The 23,464-nt window shown below is 44.0% G+C and overlaps 1 protein-coding gene across 2 annotated transcripts in view; it reads right to left on the bottom strand.

Annotated features, from left to right (window-relative positions):
- The window catches only part of CNTN1 (contactin 1), a 194,639-nt gene that overhangs the window by 25,327 nt on the left and 145,848 nt on the right, over nucleotides 1-23,464 (bottom strand). For both annotated transcript variants that reach the window (XM_056573941.1, XM_056573942.1), the window contains exons 14-15: nucleotides 16,262-16,434; nucleotides 10,610-10,736 (exon numbers count right to left, since the gene is read on the bottom strand). In XM_056573941.1, coding sequence (XP_056429916.1) covers nucleotides 10,610-10,736; nucleotides 16,262-16,434 — 300 coding nt within the window. The remainder of the gene's footprint in view (nucleotides 1-10,609; nucleotides 10,737-16,261; nucleotides 16,435-23,464) is intronic.

Here is a 23,464-nt window from a genome sequence, read left to right as displayed (position 1 = left end):
TCGGGGAGGCAATAATGGGTCTGTGGAGTAAGCAGTTGACTAGGGCACCATTGGGGGAGGGAGCAATTTCTACGGGCACGGAAAACAGAATTTCCGTGCCAGAAACATCTGAGATGGAAATTCCGCCATGTGCACAGCGTAGCAGTATTCACATTGAATTCAACGGAACTCTGCTGCTCCGGAATTTCTGTACAGAATTCCAATGCGGAATTCTACACAGAATTTTTGTGGTGTGAACATGGCCTTATTGTAAAAAATAATCAAATATGGAAAAGGACAGACAAATGAAAACTAAATAAAATAAAATTAAAATAACTCAATAACATATTTAGCTACCCTTAAAAACTAGCAGGGGCTGCTCAGCACACCCCTAAGTTGGTACTAGTCCGAGTGTATAGGAAATAAACAACTCCAGTCATTTCTTCATAAATCAAGGTAAAAATAAACAACCATCTGTGTAGGCCACATACATAAAGTATTAATAATGAACATAAGTGTCTAAATATGATCCCCCGAAAAGCAAAAACAGACATATATAGTCAAAATAATCCGGTTGCTATAATGAAGTACCCTACAGCCAAGGGTCAAATAAATGAGGCATATATGTGAATGTAATACAAGTACAGTTCCTAGCTAAGAGCTAAGAAAAGCAGCAGGACTGATGCAGATGGAGGCATAGAGAGCCAAACCATACTAAACCCACGGACATATGCCTCCAATGGAACCCCACGTTTCATTGCCTAATCGGCCACTTTCTCATGGGTGTTCTTTATTTGCCAACATGAGTAAGAAATAATGGCTGGAATAACAAAATCAGACCATCAAAAACATGAAAATAGACAAAAATAACCTGCAGCAATTATGACCAGAAATACACAATGTGAACATTAGCCAAGACTAATGTATTTAATATAATGTATACTGGTGTTTTCAAAAGTTACAGTATGAACTGATGGTCTACCTCAAAGTGGTTGCCCAGGTAGCATTTTTTTAAATAATTGTAAGGTAAAAAATAATAAATATTTCTCTTCTATAGACTACCAGGAATGCTAGCATTAACCCTTGTAGTATAGCACCAGAAATGTAACTTAACTCCACGTACTGCTATATACCTCAAAATATGGTGTGAATAACCTCTTTACTGTCCTTTAAAAGGGTACTCCTGTGGAAAACAATTTTTTTTTTTAATCCTCTGGTGCAATAAAGTTAAACAGATTTGTAAATTACTTCTATTTAAAAATCTTAATCCTTCCAGTACTTATCAGCTGCTGTATGCTCCACAGGAAGTTCTTTTCTTTTTGAATTTATTTTCTGTCTGACCACAGTCCTCTCTGCTGACATCTCTGTCCATTTCAGGAACTGTCCAAAGTAGGAGCCAATCCCCATAGCAAACATCTCCTGCTCTGGACAGTTCCTGACATGGACAGAGGTGTCAGCAGAGAGCACTGTGTTCAGACAGAAAATAATTTGAAAATAACTTTTTTGTGGAGCATACAGCAGCTAAGTACTGGAAGGATTAATATTTTTAAAGAGAAGTAATTTACAAATCTGGTTAACTTTCTGGCACCAGCTGATTAAAAAAATGGTTTTCCACCAGAGCACCCCTTTAACTACCAGGGATATAAACAATAGCCCCTTGTTTGCTCAGACTAGCAGAAATATTGACTTTAAGCACCAAACTGCCCTAGACCCCCAAGAATCGAGAAAATAACCCTTTCTCTGCTTTGGGGTGGGTTCACACTACAGATTCACTCTATGGATGTCAGATCTGGCTGGGGGGAGCGAAAACCGGGCGCTCCTGTATCCCAGCCGGACCCAGCTCATATCTAATTAATTTCAATGAGCCGACCGGAGTCAAACGGTGACTCCGGTCAGCTCATTTTAGCCCTGTATCCGGTTTGGTGAACAGACCTAAAACCGTAGCTGGGTACTGTAATGTCCATTTGTCTGTGTTTTGCATTTTTTGGAAATTTTCGAGGTTTGTGTCTGAACAGTTTCTGTGTTTATTCTCCCTTGTTTGGGAAGAGTTTACACTTCAGCACTGGAAAGATATTGAAGGCCTCTTTAGGTGCTGCTCTGAGCTGGTATTTATATCTGTTATTCTGACTATGTTTGCATTATGTTCACTATGTCTGTCTAAGCACATGTATCCTGAGATTTAAAGGGGTATTCCAGGCAAAACCTTTTTTTTAAGTATATCAACTGGCTCCGGAAAGTTAAACAGATTTGTAAATTACTTCTATTAAAAAATCTTAATCCTTCCAATAGTTATTAGCTTCTGAAGTTTTCTAACTGCTCAATGATGATGTCACGTCCCGGGAGCTGTGCATGATGGGAGAATATCCCCATAAGAACTGCACAGCTCCCGGGACGTGAGTCATCAGAGAGCAGTTAGACAGAAAACAAAAACTCAACTTCAGAAGCTAATAACTATTGGAAGGATTAAGATTTTTTAATAGAAGTAATTTAAAAATCTGTTTAGCTTTCCGGAGCCAGTTGATATATAAAAAAAAGTTTTGGCCTGGAATACCCCTTTAACCATGGTTATCTGTCCTAGTTATTTGATATAGATTTTAGCCTGCTTTGTTTTAGTACCTTTTTTGGGTTTTAGTATCCTTATATTGTTTGTTCTGCATATACTTTTTGTTTCCTGAGTCTGTATTCACACTGTGCATTTGTCAGTCCTGTTTTGACCTTGTTTGATCCTGGATCTCCTAGGATAGAATCCTGTTGAGAGCACTGTGCTAATCCGTCTATCTAGGAGTGAGTTAGCCTTTTGTCTATACCCACGTTTGCTTGTATTTAAGATTTTTGTTTCCTCCTAGGCTAGTATCCTGATAACTCGGTAGAGAGTGCCCGCTAGCTAGGAGCCTATTTGGCTTTAGTATTGTTGTCCCTCCATGCTTGGACTGGGGAGTCTAGTGTGTTCCTTGTTCAGAGTCCATTGTGAACAGTGCTCTTGATTTCCTGACACATTTACTGTTCTAACATTCAGTTAAACTGTTCACAACCTGCATCTCCTGATTTTGTCTGCTGTATATTTATCCTCATATCTAGTCTTGTTGATATTATCACATCTGCCGTTAATCTTGATTCTGGTTTTTGAACTGTTTGTTAGTTTGCTATATCATGCCTAGTATATCTGTTTGTAGCTTTGTAGTATTCCCATTATGTTCCTTACTTGTTTCCCGACATGTACAGTTTGGCTTATTTTTTTTGACTCTTACGCCCATGCACTTTAGCGCAGGATGGGACCAGCGCCCAGTTGTCATTCACCGCTAGGGTGTCTAGGCAAGTAGGCAGGGAGAGTGGTCTTAGGAACAGCTTTAGGGCTCACAACTCCCTGTTCCCTGCCCCCAATTCATGACACCCATTAGCTAACATTGATCATTATGGCTTAACATTTTGTGCCATCAAAATCGTTATTTACCTTTTTATTTTATTTTGGATCACCCCCTCCTTTTTTTTTTTATATGCCATTATCTATTAATAGAGCAAGGATGATAAAGGTCTGGGACTTAAATTAGGGGTCTGGCCTTGAGTCTAGCACAAAAGTGGTAATGACTGTTTATATACCGTATTTATCGGCGTATAACACGCACTTTTTAGGCTAAAATTTTAGCCTAAAGTCTATGTGCGTGTTATGCGCCGATAAGCCGCTGCAGTTCAATGATTTAAAGCGGGCGCTTTAAATCAATGAACTGCAGCGGCTTTGCAGGTGCAGAGACAGCCAGCGCTGCCGGCTTCTCTGCCCCTGCCTGCCCTGGGGTCAAGAGCCCTGCTGCCGGCCCTTCTCTCCCCCTGGCTATCGGCGCCGCTGCCCGTTCTCTCCCCCTGACTATCGGTGCCGGCGCCCCATTGCCGGCGCCGATAGCCAGGGGGAGAGAAGCGGTGACGACAGCCAGGGGGAGAGAAGGGGCAGCGGCACCCATTGCCGGTGCCGCTGCCCCGTTGCCTCCCCCCATCCCCGGTTGCATAATTACCTGTTGCCGGGGTCAGGTCCGCGCAGCTTCAGGCCTCCGGTGTGCGTCCCCTGCGTCGTTGCTATGCGCTGCACGGCGCATGACGTCAGTGGCGCCGGCACCGATAGTCAGGGGGGAGAGAACGGGCAGCGGCGCAGATAGCCAGCGGGAGAAAAGCGGCGGCAGCAGGGCTCTAGACCCCAGGAAAGGCAGGGGGAGAGAAGCGGGCAGCGACGGCCTATCTCCCCCTGCCTTTCCTGGGGGTGTATAGGGGTATACACGCGCACACACACGCACCCTCATTTTACCATGGATATTTGGGTCAAAAACTTTTTTTACCCAAATATCCTTGGTAAAATGAGGGTGCGTGTTATAGGCCGGTGCACAAAGTTTATTTCCTCACCACAGTCTTTTTCAAGCATATATATATATATATATATATATATATATATATATATACATACAGTGTGGTAAAAAAGTATTTAGTCTGCCACCAATTGTGCAAGTTCTCCCACTTAAAAAGATGAGAGAGGCCTGTAATTTTCATGAGTGACATAATGAGAAAAAAAATCCATAAAATCACATTGTCTGATTTTTAAAGAATTTATTTGCAAATTATGGTGGAAAATAAGTATTTGGTCACCTACAAACAAGCAAGATTTCTGGCTCTCACAGACCTGTAACTTCTCCTTTAAGAGTCTCCTGTGTCCTCCACTTGTTACCTGTATTAATGACACCTGTTTGAACTTATCAGTATAAAAGACACCTGTCCACAACCTCAAAAATTCACACTCCAAACACCACTATGGCCAAGACCAAAGAACTGTCCAAGGACACAGAAACAAAATTGTAGACCTGCAAAAGGCTGGGAAGACTGAATCTGCAATAGGCAAGCAGCTTGGTGTGAAGAAATCAACTGTGGGAGCAATTATTAGAAGACTGAAGACATACAAGACCATTGATAATCTCCCTTGATCTGGGGCTCCACGCAAGATCTCACCCCGTGGTGTCAAAATGATCAAAAGAACAGTGAGCAAACATCCCTGAACCACACGGGGGGACCTAGTGAATGACCTGCAGAGAGCTGGGACCAAAGTAACAAAGGCTACCATCAGTAACACACTATGCCGCCAAGGACTCAAATCATGCAGTGCCAGACTGTCCCCCTGCTTAAGCCAGTACATGTCTGGGCCCATCTGAAGTTTGCTAGAGAGCATTTGGATGATCCAGAAGAGAATTGGGAGAGTGTCATATGGTCAGATGGAACCAAAGTAGAACTTTTTGGTAAAAACTTAACTCGTCGTGTTTGGATGAGAAAGAATGCTGAGTTGAATGCAAAGAACACCATAACTACTGTGAGGCATGGAGGTGGAAACCTAATGCTTTGAGGCTGTTTTTCTAAGTGATCAGGACAACTGATCCCTGTAAAGAATGAAAGGGGTTATGTATTGTGAGATTTTGAGTGAAAACCTCCTTCCATCAGCAAGGGCATTGAAGATGAAACGTGACTGGGTCTTTCAGCATAACCATGATCCCAAACACATCGCCCGAGCAACAAAGGAGTGGATTCATAAGAAGTATTTCAAGGTCCTGGAGTGGCCTAGCCAGTGTCCAGATCTCAACCCCCATAGAAAACCTTTGGAGGGAGTTGGAAGTCTGTGTTGCCCAGCGACAGCCCCAAAACATCACTGCTCTAGAGGAGATCTGCATGGAGGAATGGGACAAAATACCAGCAACAGTGTGTGAAAACCTTGTGAAGACATACAGAAAACGTTTGCCCTCTGTCATTGCCATCAAAGGGTATATAACTAAGTATTGAGATGAACTTTTTTTATTGACCAAATACTTATTTTCCACCATAATTTGCACATACATTCTTTAACCCCTTAAGAACCACGGGTTTTTACGTTTTTGCACTTTTGTTTTTTCCTCCTCACCTTTTAAAAATCATAACCCTTTCAATTTTGCACCTAAAAATCCATTTGATGGCTTATTTTTTGCGCCACCAATTCTACTTTGCAGTGACATCAGTCATTTTACCCAAAAATCTACGGCAAAACGGGAAAAAAAATCATTGTGCGACGAAATTGAAGAAAAAAAATGCAATTTTGTAACTTTTGGGGGCTTCCGTTTCTATGCAGTACATTTTTCAGTAAAAATGACACATCATCTTTATTCTGTAGGTCCATACGATTAAAATGATACCCTACTTATATAGGTTTGATTTTGTCGTACTTCTGTAAAAAATCATAACTATATGCAGAAAAATGTATACGTTTAAAATTTTCATCTTCTGACCCCTATAACTTTTTTATTTTACTGCTTATGGGGTGGTATGAGGGCTCATTTTTTGCGCCGTGATCTGAAGTTTTTAGCGGTAACTTTTTTTATATGGATCGGACTTTTTGATTGTTTTTTATTCATTTTTTCATGATATAAAAAGTGACCAAAAATACGTTATTTTGGACTTTGGAATTTTTTTGCGTGTACGCCATTGACTGTGCGGTTTAATTAATAATATATTTTATAGTTCGGACATTTTACGCACGCGGCAATACCACATATGTTTATATTTATTTTTATTTACATGGTTTTTTTTTTTATGGGAAAAGGGGGTGATTCAAACTTTTATTAGGGAAAGGGTTAAATGACATTTAATAACTTTTTTTTTTTTACACTTTTTTTTGCAGTGTTATAGCTCCCATAGGGGACTATAACACTACACACACTGGGGGAGATTTATCAAAAGCTGTCAAGAGGAAAAGTTGCCCAGTTGCCCCTAGCAACCAATCAGATCGCTTCTTTCACTTTTAACAAGGCCTCTGCAAAAATGAAAGAAGCGATCTGATTGGTTGCTATGGGCAACTGGGCAACTTTTCCTCTTGACAGGTTTTGATAAATCTCCCCAACTGATCTTATACCCTGTTCACTTCAAAGTCATAGCTTTGCATTGATCAGAGTTAACGGCGGTCGATTGCTCAAGCCTGCATATCAGTCACAGAAGGGACACGCTGGAGGAAGGTAAGAGGACCTCCGCTCGTGTCCCAGCTGATCGGGACACTGCATTTTCACTGCGGTGGTCCCGATCAGCCCCACTGAGCCGCCGGGCAGCTTTCACTTTCGTTTTAGACGCGCCGGTCATCTTTGAACGCTGCGTCTAAAGGGTTAATAGCGTGCGGCACCGCGATCGCTGCCGCACGCTATTAGCCCCAGGTCCCTGCTTCAGATACATGCCAGGACCGACCCGATATGGCACGGGATCACCGCGTGACACCGCGTTATTTCGTGGGATGTGATTGTATGCATTTTTTGTTTTTCTCATTATGTCTATCATAGTTGAGGTATACCTATGATGAAAATGACAGGCGTCTCTCAACTTTTTAAGTGGGAGAACTTGCACAATTGGTGGCTGACTTTTTTGCCCCACTGTGTGTGTGTGTGTGTGTATATAATTTTTTATTTAAAAAAATATATAAATACTTGAAATATTTTAAACAAAGTTTCCAGTGATTTAGATGACACATTTAATGTTGCCCTAGTTAAAGGAATAAAGTAGAATGCTTGAATAGCAGAATAATTTATAGAACTATGGAATACATCTTATCCCACTTAATCCGGTTAATGATTAATGAATTACCATGTCACAGCTCATCTGTGGTTTCCTAATAAGAACAAAGACCATTGTGGGTGCTATTTCACAATTAATGCTTTGCATGATAAACCTCTGAATCCTCACAATACCAAAAATATTATCCAGATATGCTGTAGCAATGTCACTATTGATGACCTTTAACCCCTTAAGGACTCAGGGTTTTTCCGTTTTTGCACTTTCGTTTTTTCCTCCTTACCTTTAAAAAATCATAACCCTTTCAATTTTCCACCTAAAAATCCATATTATGGCTTATTTTTTGCGTCGCCAATTCTACTTTGCAGTGACATTAGTCATTTTACCCAAAAATGCACGGCGAAACGGAAAAAAAAATCATTGTGCGACAAAATCGAAAAAAAAACGCCATTTTGTAACTTTTGGGGGCTTCCGTTTCTACGCAGTGCATATTTCGGTAAAAATTACACCTTATCATTATTCTGTAGGTCCATACGGTTAAAATGATACCCTACTTATATAGGTTTGATTTTGTCGCACTTCTGGAAAAAATCATAACTACATGCAGGAAAATTTATACGTTTAAAAATGTAATCTTCTGACCCCTATAACTTTTTTATTTTTCCACGTACGGGGCGGTATGAGGACTCATTTTTTGCGCCGTGATCTGAAGTTTTTATTGGTATGATTTTTGTTTTGATCTGACTTTTTGATCACTTTTTATTCATTTTTTAATGTTATAAAAAGTTACCAAAATACGCTTTTTTGGACTTTGGAATTTTTTTGCGCGTACGCCATTGACCGTACGGCTTAATTAATGATATATTTTTATAGTTCGGACATTTACGCACGCGGCGATACCACATATATCTTATGGGAAAAGGGGGGTGATTCAAACTTTTATTAGGGAAGGGGTTAAATGACCTTTATTAACACTTTTTTTTTACTTTTTTTTTGCAGTGTTATAGGTCCCATAGGGACCTATAACACTGCACACACTGATCTCTCATCCTGATCACAGGCGTGTATTAACACGCCTGTGATCAGCATTATCGACGCTTGACTGCTCCTACCTGGATCTCAGGCACGGAGCAGTCATTCGTCGATCGGACACCGAGAAGGCAGGTAAGAGCCCTCCCGGTGTCCGATCAGCTGTTCGGGACGCCGCGATTTCACCGCGGCGGTCCCGAACAGCCCGACTGAGCAGCCGGGATACTTTCAGTTTCACTTTAGAAGCGGCGGTCAGCTTTGACCGCCGCTTCTAAAGGGTTAATACCGCACATCGCCGCGATCGGCGATGTGTGGTATTAGCCGCGGGTCCCGGCCGTTGATTAGCGCCGGGACCCACGCGATATGATGCAGGATCGCGGCGCGATCCCGCTTCATATCGCGGGAGCCGGCACAGGACGTAAATATACGTCCTGCGTCGTTAAGGGGTTAAGGTTAAAAATATTCTCATCTCGCTTGTTTCCCCATGGCACCTCTTTCAGATCAAAGCTTTAGAACATAGGGTTTCCCTGCCTGTTTCACTCTGTGTGCACTCCTCAAGTGCACCACTGTATGCAGTGGTACTGACCTCTGGGAGGCATTACTTACCGGCTATCGATTTGAAGGAAAAGTTGTGCGAAGTTAACCCTGGCCCACACGGAGTTCAGTGCAATATATTGATGTTGGCTATTGCTGTTTAGGGTGAGACCAATAAGAGAGTATATAGGGTGGAGCTCATAGGAAGTAGGAGGCAGTGTGGTAGTGACTACATGTAGTTTTAGAGGAATATGCTGCATTTGTTACAGAATAGAAGGCTTGTTTATAGCTGTTGTGATATGAGCCGGTGGGCTGAAAGAAAGGGACTGAAGGACACTGGAACCCACTTTATAACTTGTGTAGACTGAGTGAACACCTGCAGGAGAAAGTCCAACCAGAAAAAAAGAATAACTGGCTGCTATGAGGCCTTCTGAAAGGCCAATGATACGAGCTAAACACATAAGTGGACTGGAGGGGTAAAGGGAGCAACTGTGAGATTCTTCCTTCTCCTGTATTCCATAGTGAAATATTCAAAAGTTACCATTGTGTTGTGCAATTATTCAGCCCTTTGTCATCAGAAGTTACTGTCACTATGCAATTTATGTTGAGTGGTCCTTTAAAGAAGTGGTACTCTGTCAGTAAGGACTTGGATTAGAACTGTTCCACTTTGTGTCTTTGGGTCCATACTACTTTGTTAAACAGAGCAAGTTATGAAGTGCATTTTGCACGCTTACTACCAGGAGTAGTCACAAATCTGTAAAAAGTAGTGTTCTAGCAACCATGAGGACCTGTGATGACACAAAGAAGTTTTTAAGTGACTTTTGCAACCCTGTAAATTGTGTAAAGATGGGTCGGGCTTTGGCAGAAAGAAGTCTCTCAGAGACCAATAGAGACACATTGGGATGAACTAATAGCCTACAGTCACTTTGGTGCAATTGGATTTGTTAGGAACTTCTTTAGTTTAGAAAACAAATGGCTCAATAGCTATGTATAAATATAAAAGGGGGTAGTACAGAGATATTTCTCATGATTAATTTATACCCAGGACTAAATCTAAAACAATAAGGCATCATCTATGTCTAGAGGAAAGAAGGTTTCTCCACCAGTACAGAAAAGGGGTTCTTTACTGTAAGAGCAGTGAGACTATATGGTGAACTCAATAAAAGAGTTCAAAAGGGGTCTGGATGCATTTCTGGAGAGTAATAACATTACAAGTTATGGATATTTGATCTAAAGGGACAGAACGTTGATCCAGGGATTATTCTGATTGCCTTATTTGGAGTCGGTATGGAATGTTCACCTTGGTATAGGGCGATTGGCATCAGCCTCAAGGGTTTTTTGCCTTCCTCTGCAGCAACACATTAGTGTCATAGGTTGAATTTGATAGATTCTTGAATTTGATAATTTTTTCAATGAAAAGTGTGACCATCTCCTTTAGGCATAATCAGGACCTTCCAATAAACATCTAGCCACAAATCCATGAAAGTAGTCATATGAATCTGATAATAAAAGTTCTTACCTCTAACAACCAGATCAGCGGAGGCTGTGGAGTTGTCCACAATGCTTTGTGCAGTACAAGTGTATCTTCCAGCATGCTTGAGCTGAACGTTTTTAATAATAAGTTCACATTTATCATTAATCACATCCTGTTAGAATAAGTAAAGCAAGGTAACATTAATAACATATACATTTCTTAAACGTAATGATAGAAAAGCATTTAATTTACTTAAATGCAAAAATTCATACCGTATATACTCGAGTATAAGCCGACCCGAGTATAAGCCGAGACCCCTAATTTCAACCCAAAATCCCAGGAAAAGTTATTGACTCGAGTATAAGCCTAGGGTGGGAAATACCTCATCCCCCCCTGTCATCATCCAGACCCGTCATTAACATCCTCATCATCCCCTTGTCATCATCCCACACATCCCCCCTTCATCATCCCCTTGTCATCATCCCACACATCCCCTTATCATCCCACACATCCCCCCTTCATCATCCCCTTGTCATCATCCCACACATCCCCTTATCATCCCACACATCCCCCCTTCATCATCCCCTTGTCATCATCCCACACATCCCCCCTTCATCATCCCCTTGTCATCATCCCACACATCCCCTTATCCCACACATCCCCCCTTCATCATCCCCTTGTCATCATCCCACACATCCCCCCTTCATCATCCCCTTGTCATCATCCCACACATCCCCTTATCATCCCACACATCCCCCCTTCATCATCCCCTTGTCATCATCCCACACATCCCCTTATCATCCCACACATCCCCCCTTCATCATCCCCTTGTAATCATCCCACACCCCCCCCCTTCATCATCCCCACCCCCCTTCATCATCCTCTTCTCATCATTCGCCCTCAGTGGTCTTCAACATGCGGACCTCCAGAGGTTTCAAAACTACAACTCCCAGCAAGCCCGGGCAGCCATCGGCTGTCCCGGCTTGCTGGGAGTTGTAGTTTTGAAACCTCCGGAGGTCCGCAGGTTGAAGACCACTGCGGCCTTCAACATGCGGACCTCCAGAGGTTTCAAAACTACAACTCCCAGCAAGCCCGGGCAGCCATCGGCTGTCCGGGCTTGCTGGGAGTTGTAGTTTTGAAACCTCCGGAGGTCCGCAGGTTGAAGACCACTGCGGCCTTCAACATCATCCAGCCCCCTCTCACCCCCTTTAGTTCTGAGTACTCACCTCCGCTCGGCGCTGGTCCGGTCCTGCAGGGCTGTCCGGTAAGGAGGTGGTCCGGTGAGGAGGTGGTCCGGGCTGCTATCTTCACCGGGGGCGCCTCTTCTCCGCGCTTCCGGCCCGGAATAGAGCCGTTGCCTAGACAACGACGCATCTGCGTCGTTGTCAAGGCAACGTGACTATTCTGAGGCCGGGCCCGAAGCGCTTAGAAGAGGCCTCCCCGGTGAAGATAGCAGCCCGGACCACCTCCTCACCGGACCACCTCCTTACCGGACAGCCCTGCAGGACCGGACCAGCGCCGAGCGGAGGTGAGTACTCAGAACTAAAGGGGGTGAGAGGGGGCTGGATGATGTTGAAGGCCGCAGTGGTCTTCAACCTGCGGACCTCCGGAGGTTTCAAAACTACAACTCCCAGCAAGCCCGGACAGCCGATGGCTGCCCTGGCTTGCTGGGAGTTGTAGTTTTGAAACCTCTGGAAGTCCGCAGGTTGAAGACCACTGCGGGTGGGGGAGTTCACTCGAGTATAAGCCGAGGGGGGTGTTTTCAGCACGAAAAATCGTGCTGAAAAACTCGGCTTATACTCGAGTATATACGGTAATTTAAAGGAGTTTCCAGAAAAAAAAATCATGGTCCACCCATAAAGGGGAACTCCAGTCTGTAAAAACTTTCCCCTATGCTAATCACTGGGTGTCTGACTGCTGGGGCCCCCTGGGATCTCCAGAATGGGCCAGACTCACTTTTCTAAGTGCTCATGATGAACTGGTTTAAGAAGTGACAGCCCGCTCAGGCAATCACAGGACATAGCTGTGGTCTCTTCATTGCTCTTTGCCAAGAAAAGAACAGAATCAATCTTTGAAAGATTGATGCATGTGTGGTGTCCCGGTACCGTATCCTATCCAGTACCTGCGTGTGTGGGTCCCCTTAGCCAAAGTCCCTAGGACGTCGGGGTCCCCATTGTCTAGTTCCCCCCCTGGTCACCTCTCATCCAGATAGTTATTGCGCTAATAGTTTACTTAGAAAGCATGTAAATATGATATAAATGTCTATAAATAGTTAATTACCTGTCCTATAGCGTAAGAGGACCTGCGGGTCACGTGGTCAGGTGAACTCTATGGTATTTCTGCTTAAGGACCTTTGTAGGTCCCTGTGACGAATGCTACCTTTCACACTGTGTAACGGTGAATGACGGATGTTCGGACCAATCAGATTCACCCCGCCCCTGCCCATATAAGGGAGCAGCGGCCATTGTTCTCTCTCTTGTTCCCGGGCTGTCAAACGAGCAGGATCTGCGCAGCTGTCTATCGCAGTGAGTTAGGCCTGAGCCTTGCGGCAACAGCTGATATATTCAGGATCGCGAGTGTATCAATCCCTAAACACTCTGCAGGATCACTGGACCTTATCTATCCCCTAAATTCGGACGGATCTGCAATAATTACCCTAAATTCAGAGACTTTAATTTAATTCAAGGTCCGCAACAATTGTCAGTCATTGAGATATATAGAGACTGTTTGCCTGAGACTGTTATTGTTCATTGGATGTACCGCAAGCATCTAAGTAAAATTCTTCAAGTTAAAGTTCAACTACTTTGTGGATCTTCAGTCATTTTATTACATGCACCTATCGTTACTGGGAAGGGCGGCAATAGGCCGGAGAATTACCTCAGCATACTAGCCCTCAGCCTGGCGTCACGAACTATAGGGTTAACATTAACCCCTCATTTACCGAAACAATACCCCACTACCAACACCCCCCAAGGGCTACCACACATGCATGTATATGGACACAAAACAATAGCCAAAGGGTACAGTTCTTGGTAGGCATCTCAAACCTCTGGCAGAAGCCTTGCAAAAATATTTGCCTTTTGCATGAGGACCTTTACTCAGCATGTCTATATATATTCCCAACATCCACAGCGGCCACAGTAACAGTTGTCCAGTACAAATAGGAAAAAGTGTTGTTACAGCACAATCCAACAGTTAGATAGTGATAGATTATGTCAGTGATAGATAGTGATAGATGATGTTAGATGATAGATGATGTTCCCCTTTGTCTGGTGTACTGCAATACACTAGATAACTGTACCATTTGGCAGACGTGTTTTCCGTGCCAACATCTTGAAGGCTGCACCACTAATACTGTGCCTGCATAATTGTTGTGTCCGTTACACAGCCGATAAAGGTAAGCAGACCCCTTAGAGGGTCCCCTTTTTCTTACACTTCTCCATTTATCAGACGTATTGCCCTATGAGGAGCTCTGCTTCCTCTTGTCTATATATATATATATATATATATATATATTAATGTGGCAGGACATGGCATGCTGCTTCATCAACATAAAAAATGCAGAAGGAGTCAATGACTAATTTATAGAGGCCACTTTGAGTTTACCTGAAATAATGAAATGAGGTCTTCATCAAAAGCGGCCATGAGAGCTGAGCACTAATACATTGGAAATTCTTAGCACTATGGAGCCTTTGGCACCCTGGGCACTAAGATGTGTCTGATCTGTGTAGTGCATTAAGTCATTAGAGATGATTGAGCGTCTAGTGCACAAACAACTCTAGCAATTAAACGGGTGGTAAAAGTGCCCTTGGCTCTTCTGCAGGAAATGTAACACATTGTAATCTGCTGCCAGCTCTTATAACCCACATTAAAATATAAAATGAATCACATGTTATGCAACTAGAACAGATAAAGGGATTTCATGTTCAGATAAAAGCAGAGAACATTTTGTGACTCATTTTTTCTCTAAATACTACTATTCAATTTTTCAATTTAAGGGCATGGCCAAAATTGCATGTAAAAGTAAACTCACTAATACAATTCAGTCTTCACAGAAATGTACTGTAAATGACTTACTAAAAAGCTTTCCTGTAGAAAAATATGACTAGGAGTAAAGATAAAACAGTACTTATGGTACCAGAATAACATTTCCTGTATGCTAACATTGTCTCTTAAAACAATTGTTAGTAGAACAGATTTTGCTGTAAGTCCAGAGAAAATACAATGTATGATCCAAACTTTAATAAAGTGTTTGTGTTTTAGGAATGGGAGTATTCTTGGGACATATACATAATGGGTAGACATATGAAAACAGTATGTTGAAATTGTGCCAGCTACCAACTATGTTTTATAGCATTCCCTCGGGATAAACATCAGATGCCATAATTTGGCTTAAAGGGAATCTGACAGCAGGATCACCTTTACTGACTTGTTCTTACAGGTTAATGCTGCAGGTGACCCTGTTTAAAACCTCTGTACTTGTCCAGAGGTTGCTGAAAAATCTTCAGCGTTGCGAATTGTTGTCTGTGAGCAATGGAGGTGGAATCTGGCAGGTCCAGCAATCCTTCATCCGTAGCCAAATATCCCCTCCTGCTCCAAACATATTCATTACAGCCTCTCTCTCTCACTCCTGGATGACGTGAGAGTCTTTTCCCAAGTGACCGTTCTGCTTCCAAACCAGAGCATGTGAAGGTAGAGTGCACGCTCTGGTGACTCTGTACACCCAGAAGTCAGAAGCAGAAAGATCATATGGGAAAAGACTGTGACATCATCCATACATTCCGATGCAAGAGAGAGGCGACAATAAATATCCATGAAGCGTGAGGGGATATCTTGCCACAGGGGGCGGACTCACAGAGGAAAATGAGCATACCACCCTCATGAAGTCTGTTTCTGACCGTTTGAGTGGACACATGCACATTTGTGGCCTGCTGGAGGTCATTTTGCAGGGCTCTGGCAGTGCTCCTCCTCGCACAAAGGTGGAGGTAGCGGTCCTGCTGCTGGGTTGTTGCCCTCCTAAGGCTTCCTCCACGTCTCCTGATGTACTGGCCTGTTTCCTGGTAGCACCTCTATGCTCAGGACACTACGCTGACAGACAGAGCAAACCTTCTTGCCACAGCTCACATGGATGTGCCATCCTGGATGAGCTGCACTACCTGAGCCACTTGTGTGGATTGTAGACTACGTCTCATGCTACCACTAGAGTGAAAGCACCGCCAGCATTCAAAAGTGACCAAAACATCAGCCAGGAAGCATAGAAGTGGTCTGTGGTCACCACCTGCAGAACCCCTCCTTTATTTGGGATGTCTTGCTAATTACCTATAATGTCCACCTGTTGTCTGTTCCATTTTAACAACAGCATGTGAAATTGATTGTCAATCAGTGTCACTTCATGAATGGACTGTGATTTCACTGAAATGTGATTGACTTGGAGTTACATTGTGTTGTTTAAGTGTTCCCTTTATTTTTTTGAGCAGTGTATATGAAGGATTAAAATTTTTAATAGAAGTAATTTACAAATCTGTTTAACTTTCTGGCACCAGTTGATTTAAAAAAAAATGTCATGGGGAGTACCCCTTTAATTCTGCTATTACCTTGCATATGGTTTTTATACAGGGGTTTTATTTTATTGTAGCTTATTTCTTTGTAACATTTAAATAAGATTTTAACATTTTTCTACATGATTTATCAGCTTACCCTGAAATGGTCCTCATAGTAGCTAGTGCCATCAGTCTCTATTATAAATCCATTTAAAGACCAGATAAACTCAATTTCCAGATTAGGATCATGAGATGCATGGCACTGTATGGTGGCATTTTCTCCAACTGATACATCAGCGTTAGAAGGTGCAAGGGTAATTTTTGTGGCAGCTGTAAAATAACAAAAAAAATCATAAGGCAATATTAAACGGAAAAGCAATTCACATAAATAGACACTTTTTGCTATAGAATAACATACTTGACATCAACGGGATTCTACTGCGCTGTGCACATGGCAGAATTTCCGTGCCAGATGTTTTCGGCATGGAAATTCCGTTTTCCATGTCCACAGAAAGAAGGAACATGTACATTTTTTCTGCAGCCTCTGCACGGAATGTATAGCCGTCTATGAGAGGGCGCATGATAATACAATTACTGGGGGTGTGGCGAGGCGCCATGGAAGATGGAGGCTTAGTGCTGGAGCTCCTGCACCACGAGGCCCTATGCCAGCTATATTAAGCCCTGACGGCAAGCTGCCTTATGGGGAAGATCTCTTGTAAGCCTTCTAGGAGACCCCCCGATGCCCAACATCCTCCTCCGGTACCTTGTGGCATCCAGAGGTACCTCTGTTGTCATCCAGTTCCCGGAGCTGCCGGCCTGCCCACCATTGCTGGTCCCGCTTCTGGCTTGAGCTTCTGTTCGGGGACTCCCTCTTAAAGCCGGGTGATCTCTGCAGTGACGCTGCCACACTCTCCGGCACCACAGGGATGCGCAGAAGACTCCGGAGCCTGCGCTGACACACCCTCAACTACAGGTACAGAGTTTGGCCCTCCTGGCCGCACTGCCCCTTGACTCTGTGGCCGATGATCCTGCAGGAACGGATCCTGTCTCCCTCCTTCATCACTGGGCCCTCTCCATAGAGGGTCCTTGGATGCTCAGCTGACCTCGTGGGCTGCCATAGTGAGGGGTTCCCTCTCTCTAATTTCTCCCACATCAGGACTGCCTGTCACCACTGCTGCCCAGGACCCCCAGGTCTCACCTTTGGGTCACCTATCTGCCACGCTGGACTGGGCCTCTCCCCCTACCCATCCGCCCCCCCAAACCCTTGGAGATATCCTGGACTTCCCATCTGCCCACTCCTCACGCTCCCCAGTTTGTGCTCCCAAGCCTCCCAGGAGCATGTCCACTAACAGACCATCTGCAGGGGTTTCTACCTCTGTACCCTTGAGGGATTCAGGTGACAACTACGGTCTATGACGCCCCTGCTCCGGTGGGTGGTGGGTCTTCTTGGGACAATCTATCTGAGGCGGATCTAGAGTGTCCGGGGATCCCAGGCCCCACACCTACGCTCCTTGATTTGTGTCAGCTCCTATCCCAAATTCCTACTAAGAAGGACTTCTGCTCTTTAATCTCTGAGGTTAAGGATGCCTGCCGTTCTGAAATATCCTCTCTTCGCCAGGACTTGCAGCATATTTTGGATAGAGTTGAGAGTCTGGAAGAGGCGCACGATTCTACTAGGGCATATATCGCTCAGCTTCAATCAACTGTTGCCTCACAGTCAGAGTTCCTCTGTGATTTGCATAACCATATGGAGGACCTGGATAATAGGGGACTCCATAACAATATCCGAGTGCCGGGTCTCCCCGAAGCCACCTGGGAGGAAGATCTTCATGCTACCCTGGAAGCTATTTTTAATCTTCTCTTGGGTGAACCTCTGTCCCACAAGATCAATTTGGACAGGGCACACCGAGCCATTAGGTCTAAACCCTCCAATGGCCCACCTAGAGACGTCATTTGTTGTGTAAATGACTTTCAACTCAAAGAAGCTATTATGGCTAAGGCCTGCTCCCAGCGGAATTTTGATTTTGATGGTGCTCCTATCCCGCTATATCAAGAGCTCTCATGGATCACCCTCCGGAAGCGACGCCTACTCCAACCTCTTCTGGCTGTCAGCCAGAACCATCAAGTACCTTACTGCTGGAGTTTCCCCTTTGCCCTACAAGCCCTGGGCTCACACTCTGATATCCTGTCTTTCTGTTCTGCTTTAGACATTCCTGCACCCCAAGTGATGGACTGGGGCCTCTCCCCTCCACCCCCCCCCCCCCCTTCGTGTGGCAGCCGGTCCGCAATCGGCAGTCTGGAGGGAGCAGGAAATCAGCCCCCCCTGTCCGACATGACTTCCCCGTCCCCATCCAGATGGGGTCTGGATGTCTGCAGGTGATCCTATGGGACTCAGCTATTTTTTCATTCTTCCTTGGGATACATTATTTATTTGTTATTGTTTTTTCTTGTTTTTCACTTATACAGAAGTTGTTACTAATGTATCCTATGTCCTTCTTGGTGGTCATCTGTTTTTGCTAACTTTGGCACGCCCTCGTGGGTGGAGCTTTCCTGGACTGGTTCCGTTTCTTCTGGACGATGATCTCTCATGTCCCCACTGAGGCCTTACCAAATGGAAAGATATATTGGAGGTGCTTTTGTACCTCAGTCATACTGATGTTTTGTGCCTCTTCTTTGACCTGTAGTCAATGGTTTATTTTTTGATTCATTGTTTTTTTGTTCTTCTTTATGTCTATGTTCTCCCTGTCTTATTTGTTATGTTTTGTCCCCCCCTTTCCCTTTGTGTACCCCCCCTCTCCCTCTTTTCCTCTAGGCTTCCGGAGGCAGCTGCGTCTTCCTTTGACTCCTTTATCCCTCGGTGGTGCTCTTGGCTGTGGAAGTTTTGCCACTGGCGGCTTAACAACTCTTTACTTAAATCCTTGCCCTCCTGGGAGTTGATCCAGGGCTCTATTGCTGAGTATCTCCTCTCAGGCTGTTCTCTGGGAGACCCATAAATCGGTAGTTCAGGGGCCTGTTCCCGGGAGCTGCAAACACAAATTCGTAACCTTGAAACAGCCTTGCTTCCGCTCCTTCCCTTCCAGCGCTGAGCGACAACTTCTTTATGCTAAAAAACAGTTTTACGAGAAGGGTAACAAGGCCCCCTTGATGTTGGCTAGACACTTGCGAGACCGTGCTGCGGCCCAGATGCCCCCGGCTCTGAAGGATTCCTCCGGTACCCTTCACTATCACCCTGATGCTTTTTCTCTCTTTCGGGACTACTACTCTACGCTTTACTCTCTTCCATCCCAATTACCTTCTGACCCAGAGGAATGTGATGCTCTATTGGACTCTTTTTTTTCGGAGTGCCACTTGCACTCTCTCTCGGCATCTAACCGGGCCACTTTGAATGCTCTGATCACGCTTGAAGAAGGTACTGAGGTTATTCGGTCTTTGCCTTCAGGACGCTCCCCTGGTCCAGATGGCTTCTCCTATTTATATTACAAGACCTTTTCTGCTCTTCTTCTTCCTCACCTTGTTCCTCTTTTTAACTCATTCCTGGGGGGTAAGGGGATTCCGCAGTCCTTTTTGCACTCTCTACTTACCCTTATTCCCAAACCAGGTAAGGACTTGCATGAGTGCTAAAGCTATAGGCCCATAGCCCTGCTCAATACCGATCTGAAGATTTTATCAGCTCCTCTCGTTTGTTTCCTCCCCTCCCTCATCCATAAGGATCAGGTGGGCTTCATACCTTGCCGTCAGGGGGGGTGAAAACAAGAGGCGGGTGATTGATCTGACAGATCTGGTTAATTGGCAGTCTGAGCAGGCTGTTGTCCTTACTTTGGATGCTGAAAAGGCCATTTATAAGCTGGGTTGGCACTTTCTCTTTGCCACCCTTCGAAAATTTGGGATTACGGATATTTTCCTTACCGCACTGCGGGGTCTCTACTCTTCCCCTACGGCCTCCCTCAAGCTTCCTCATGCCTCCTCTTCACCTTTCCCTCTGTCCAATGGTACTATACAGGGGTGTCCGTTGTCTCCTCTGATTTTCGCTTTATGTATTAAACCTCTTGCTGCCATGATCACCCTGATCATGGCAGCAAGAGGTTTAATACATAAAGCGAAAATCAGAGGAGACAACGGACATCCCTGTATAGTACCATTGGACAGAGGGAAAGGTTCAAAGGGAGGAATTCAGTTTTAGAAAGATTAATTTTGTAGCCAGAAACAACACCGTAGGAATGTAGAACCCTATAGAGGTTAGGGAGAGAAGTCAAAGGTCTTGTGAGAGTAATTCCAGAGATGTCTGTGTCCCCCCTGGACACAGATATCTCTGGAATTGCTCTCCATGATAGAGAGTTCAAAACTTGCCTCTTTGCGGACGATTTTCTTCTCACTCTCACAAGACCTTTGACTTCTCTCCCTAACCTCTATAGGGTTCTACATTCCTACGGCGTTGTTTCTGGCTACAAAATTAATCTTTCTAAAACTGAGTTCCCCCCTTTGAACCTTCCTCTTTCCCTCTCCACTTAGCTGCGAGCTGCCTATTCTTTTCGACTGTCCCCTTCTGCTTATTAGCTACCTTGGTGTCCATCTTACTTCTTGCTATTCCTCTCTTTATTCTAACTACTGTCCTCTTTTCCGACATCTTCAATCCCTTTTGGACAAGTGGTGGTCCCAATATGTCTCCTTTTTCGGGCGTATAGTGGCGGTCAAAATGACGGCACTCCCTAAGTTGCTTTATTTATTTGAAACATTGCCCGTCAGAGTACCTTTGTCTGCCCTGCGAGCATTTCAGTCTGCCATTTTTCGATTCATTTGGGACGGTAAGATGCATTGCTTCCCGATGACAGTCATGATGGCTAGTAGGTCTATGGGGGGCATGTCAGTACCGGATGTCACTAAGTATTACTGGGCTTCTCATCTACGCCACCTAGCTACCTGGACCCCATATCACGCTTATAGTCACTGGATGGAGTTAGAGAAGCTGTGGTTTGCACCCACCCACTCACCCAAATACGTTCCTCTGGAGTCCCTTCCCCCTGCTGTTCCCCTAGGCCTTCTGCTAGGAGCTATGTCTTTCTCCCGATATGTGTGGGGGTATTGTTCCAGGAAACTCTGACTCTTTTCCTCTGCCTCTCCCCTGCAATCTTTTCTTTATCACCCCGCCTTCCCCCCGGGCCTAACTTCCTGTATGGTTAGGGAATGGGGTGGTAGAGGGCTCTTCTTTTGGGCTGCCATAGTGGACCCTCTTTCCCACACACTGCCATTCTTTGAGAACTTAGTCTCCCGAGATGGTCTTCCCTCCTCTCAATGACTTCACTATTTCCAGCTTAGACACTTTATGTCGTCTGCGCTAGGAACTCATGTAGTCTCCCTACCTACGGCCTTCGAGCGGTTGTGCCGCTCTGGCCCACAGACAAATGACCTTCTCTTGGAAATATACTTCATTGTTAACGCTCCTCTTGACGGGAGTGCCCCATCTCTCGTTACATGAGTGGTGGGGAGGAGGTTTTGAACACCACCATCACACTTCCCCAATGGCAGATTATTTGGCAACGGGCCTCTAAGGCTTCCATTTACACAGCCTACAAAGAATGGCAATTTAAGATGCTAATGGGCTGGTACCATACTCCTGAATTGCTTAATAAATTAAACCCGAATATTCCCCGTCAATGTTGGCGTTATGGTGTGGGGTTAGGCACGGTCTTCCATATATTCTAGTCCTGCCCTACGATTATTGCTTATTGGGATATGGTAAAGCGTTTGGTTACCGAAGTACTAGCGGTTCTGGTCCCTTTAGACCCACTAGTTTATTTGTTGCATCTCTCCAGTAGGGCCTTATCCAAACGACCTTTCAAGTTGTTCATGCACATTGTCTTGGTGGATAAAACTCTTATTGCAAAATGCTGTAAGCAATCTCTCCCTCCCTCTGAGATGGATCTTGTAGCAAGGATCTGGGAGATACATTCTCTTGAATCCCTCACTGCCTCCCTCAATAATTCCTTGCCTCTCTTCCTCTCCATGTGGAAGTCCTGGGACCGGTTCTCAGACAGGCAACCTCCTTAGTTCTTTTACTCTCTTCTGGTTCTGCCCCCCCTCCCCTTGCTATTTTTTCCTCCTCTCTCCCTATTCCCCTCGTCTTACTTTTGGTGTCCTGTTTTTGTCCCTGTTTGTCTCGTCTTTAGGATGATCTGACCTCTTCTATTTTAGATGAGCTTGTTCACGGGCCTTTTGGGGTCCTACCCAAGAAACTACTAAAGTATAGGCGCTGATTGATAACTGAGTATTTCTTGTGAGGCATTTATGGAGTTACTTGCTCAGTTTTCTTATTTTACTCTTGGTCATTCCTTGTGCCTATTTTCTGATTGAAAATTTTAATAAAAATTTACAGTTGAAAAAAATACGATACAATTACTTACATAAATCATCATTGCATTCACACATATAAAAATTTGATTCCAACCAACAATTACTTCTTGGTGCATGTTTTTTGAATGTGTGTATATATGTTTATCAAAGTGGCTCAGGCTGTTTGACAAATCTGTCATATTCTTAGACTGTCTAGTCTAAGTTAAGACCAACTAAAACTAAATCCTGGCACATTTTTTGCCACACAGTGGCAGGGGGTACTCCAATGGAAGTATTTTTAAATCAACTGGTGACAGAAAGTTAAACAGATTTGTAAATTACTTCTATTAAAAATCTTAATCCTTCCAGTACTTATTAGCGGCTGTATACTAGAGAGGAAATTCTTTTCTTTTTGGATTTCTTTTCTGTCTGACCACAGTGCTCTCTGCTGACACCTCTGTCCATGTCAGGAACTGTCCAGAGCAGGAGAAAATCCCTATAGCAAACATATGCTGCTCTGGACAGTTCCTAAAATGGACAGAGGTGTCAGCAGAAAGCCCTGTGGTCGTGAGAGAAAAAAAATTTATATGTAGTATACAGCTGCTAATAAGTACTGGAAGGATTAAGAATTTTTAATAGAAGTAATTTACAAATCTGTTTAACTTTCTGGCACCAGGTGATTTAAAAAAAATAAAAAGTTTTCCACCGGAGTACCCCTTTAAGTGCTATATCTTAATTTCCCTTTACTGAAGCCACAGCCATATTGTCAGGGCCATTGGAGGATGCAGAAACATTTCTTAAATTCATGTGCAGTAAAAATACATCAGAATTCTGGAAAACAATTTAATAGTAAATCTGCCCCAATATTTTTATGGGTGGTCTGACTAGTTATTTGTACAATAGTAGAATTATGTTTTTGTCACTGTTCATGCACTGCATGATCCTATCTGCCTTTGCAGCAACTGCCTGACCGTTTTTTTCAGTTTTCTGAAACTCCTAAATACTTTTCCATGTCCGTTTTACTCAGTAATTT

The sequence above is a fragment of the Hyla sarda genome, chromosome 4, assembly GCF_029499605.1.
Source record: "Hyla sarda isolate aHylSar1 chromosome 4, aHylSar1.hap1, whole genome shotgun sequence".
NCBI lineage: Eukaryota > Metazoa > Chordata > Amphibia > Anura > Hylidae > Hyla > Hyla sarda.
This window is presented reverse-complemented; position numbering and strand designations above follow the sequence as displayed.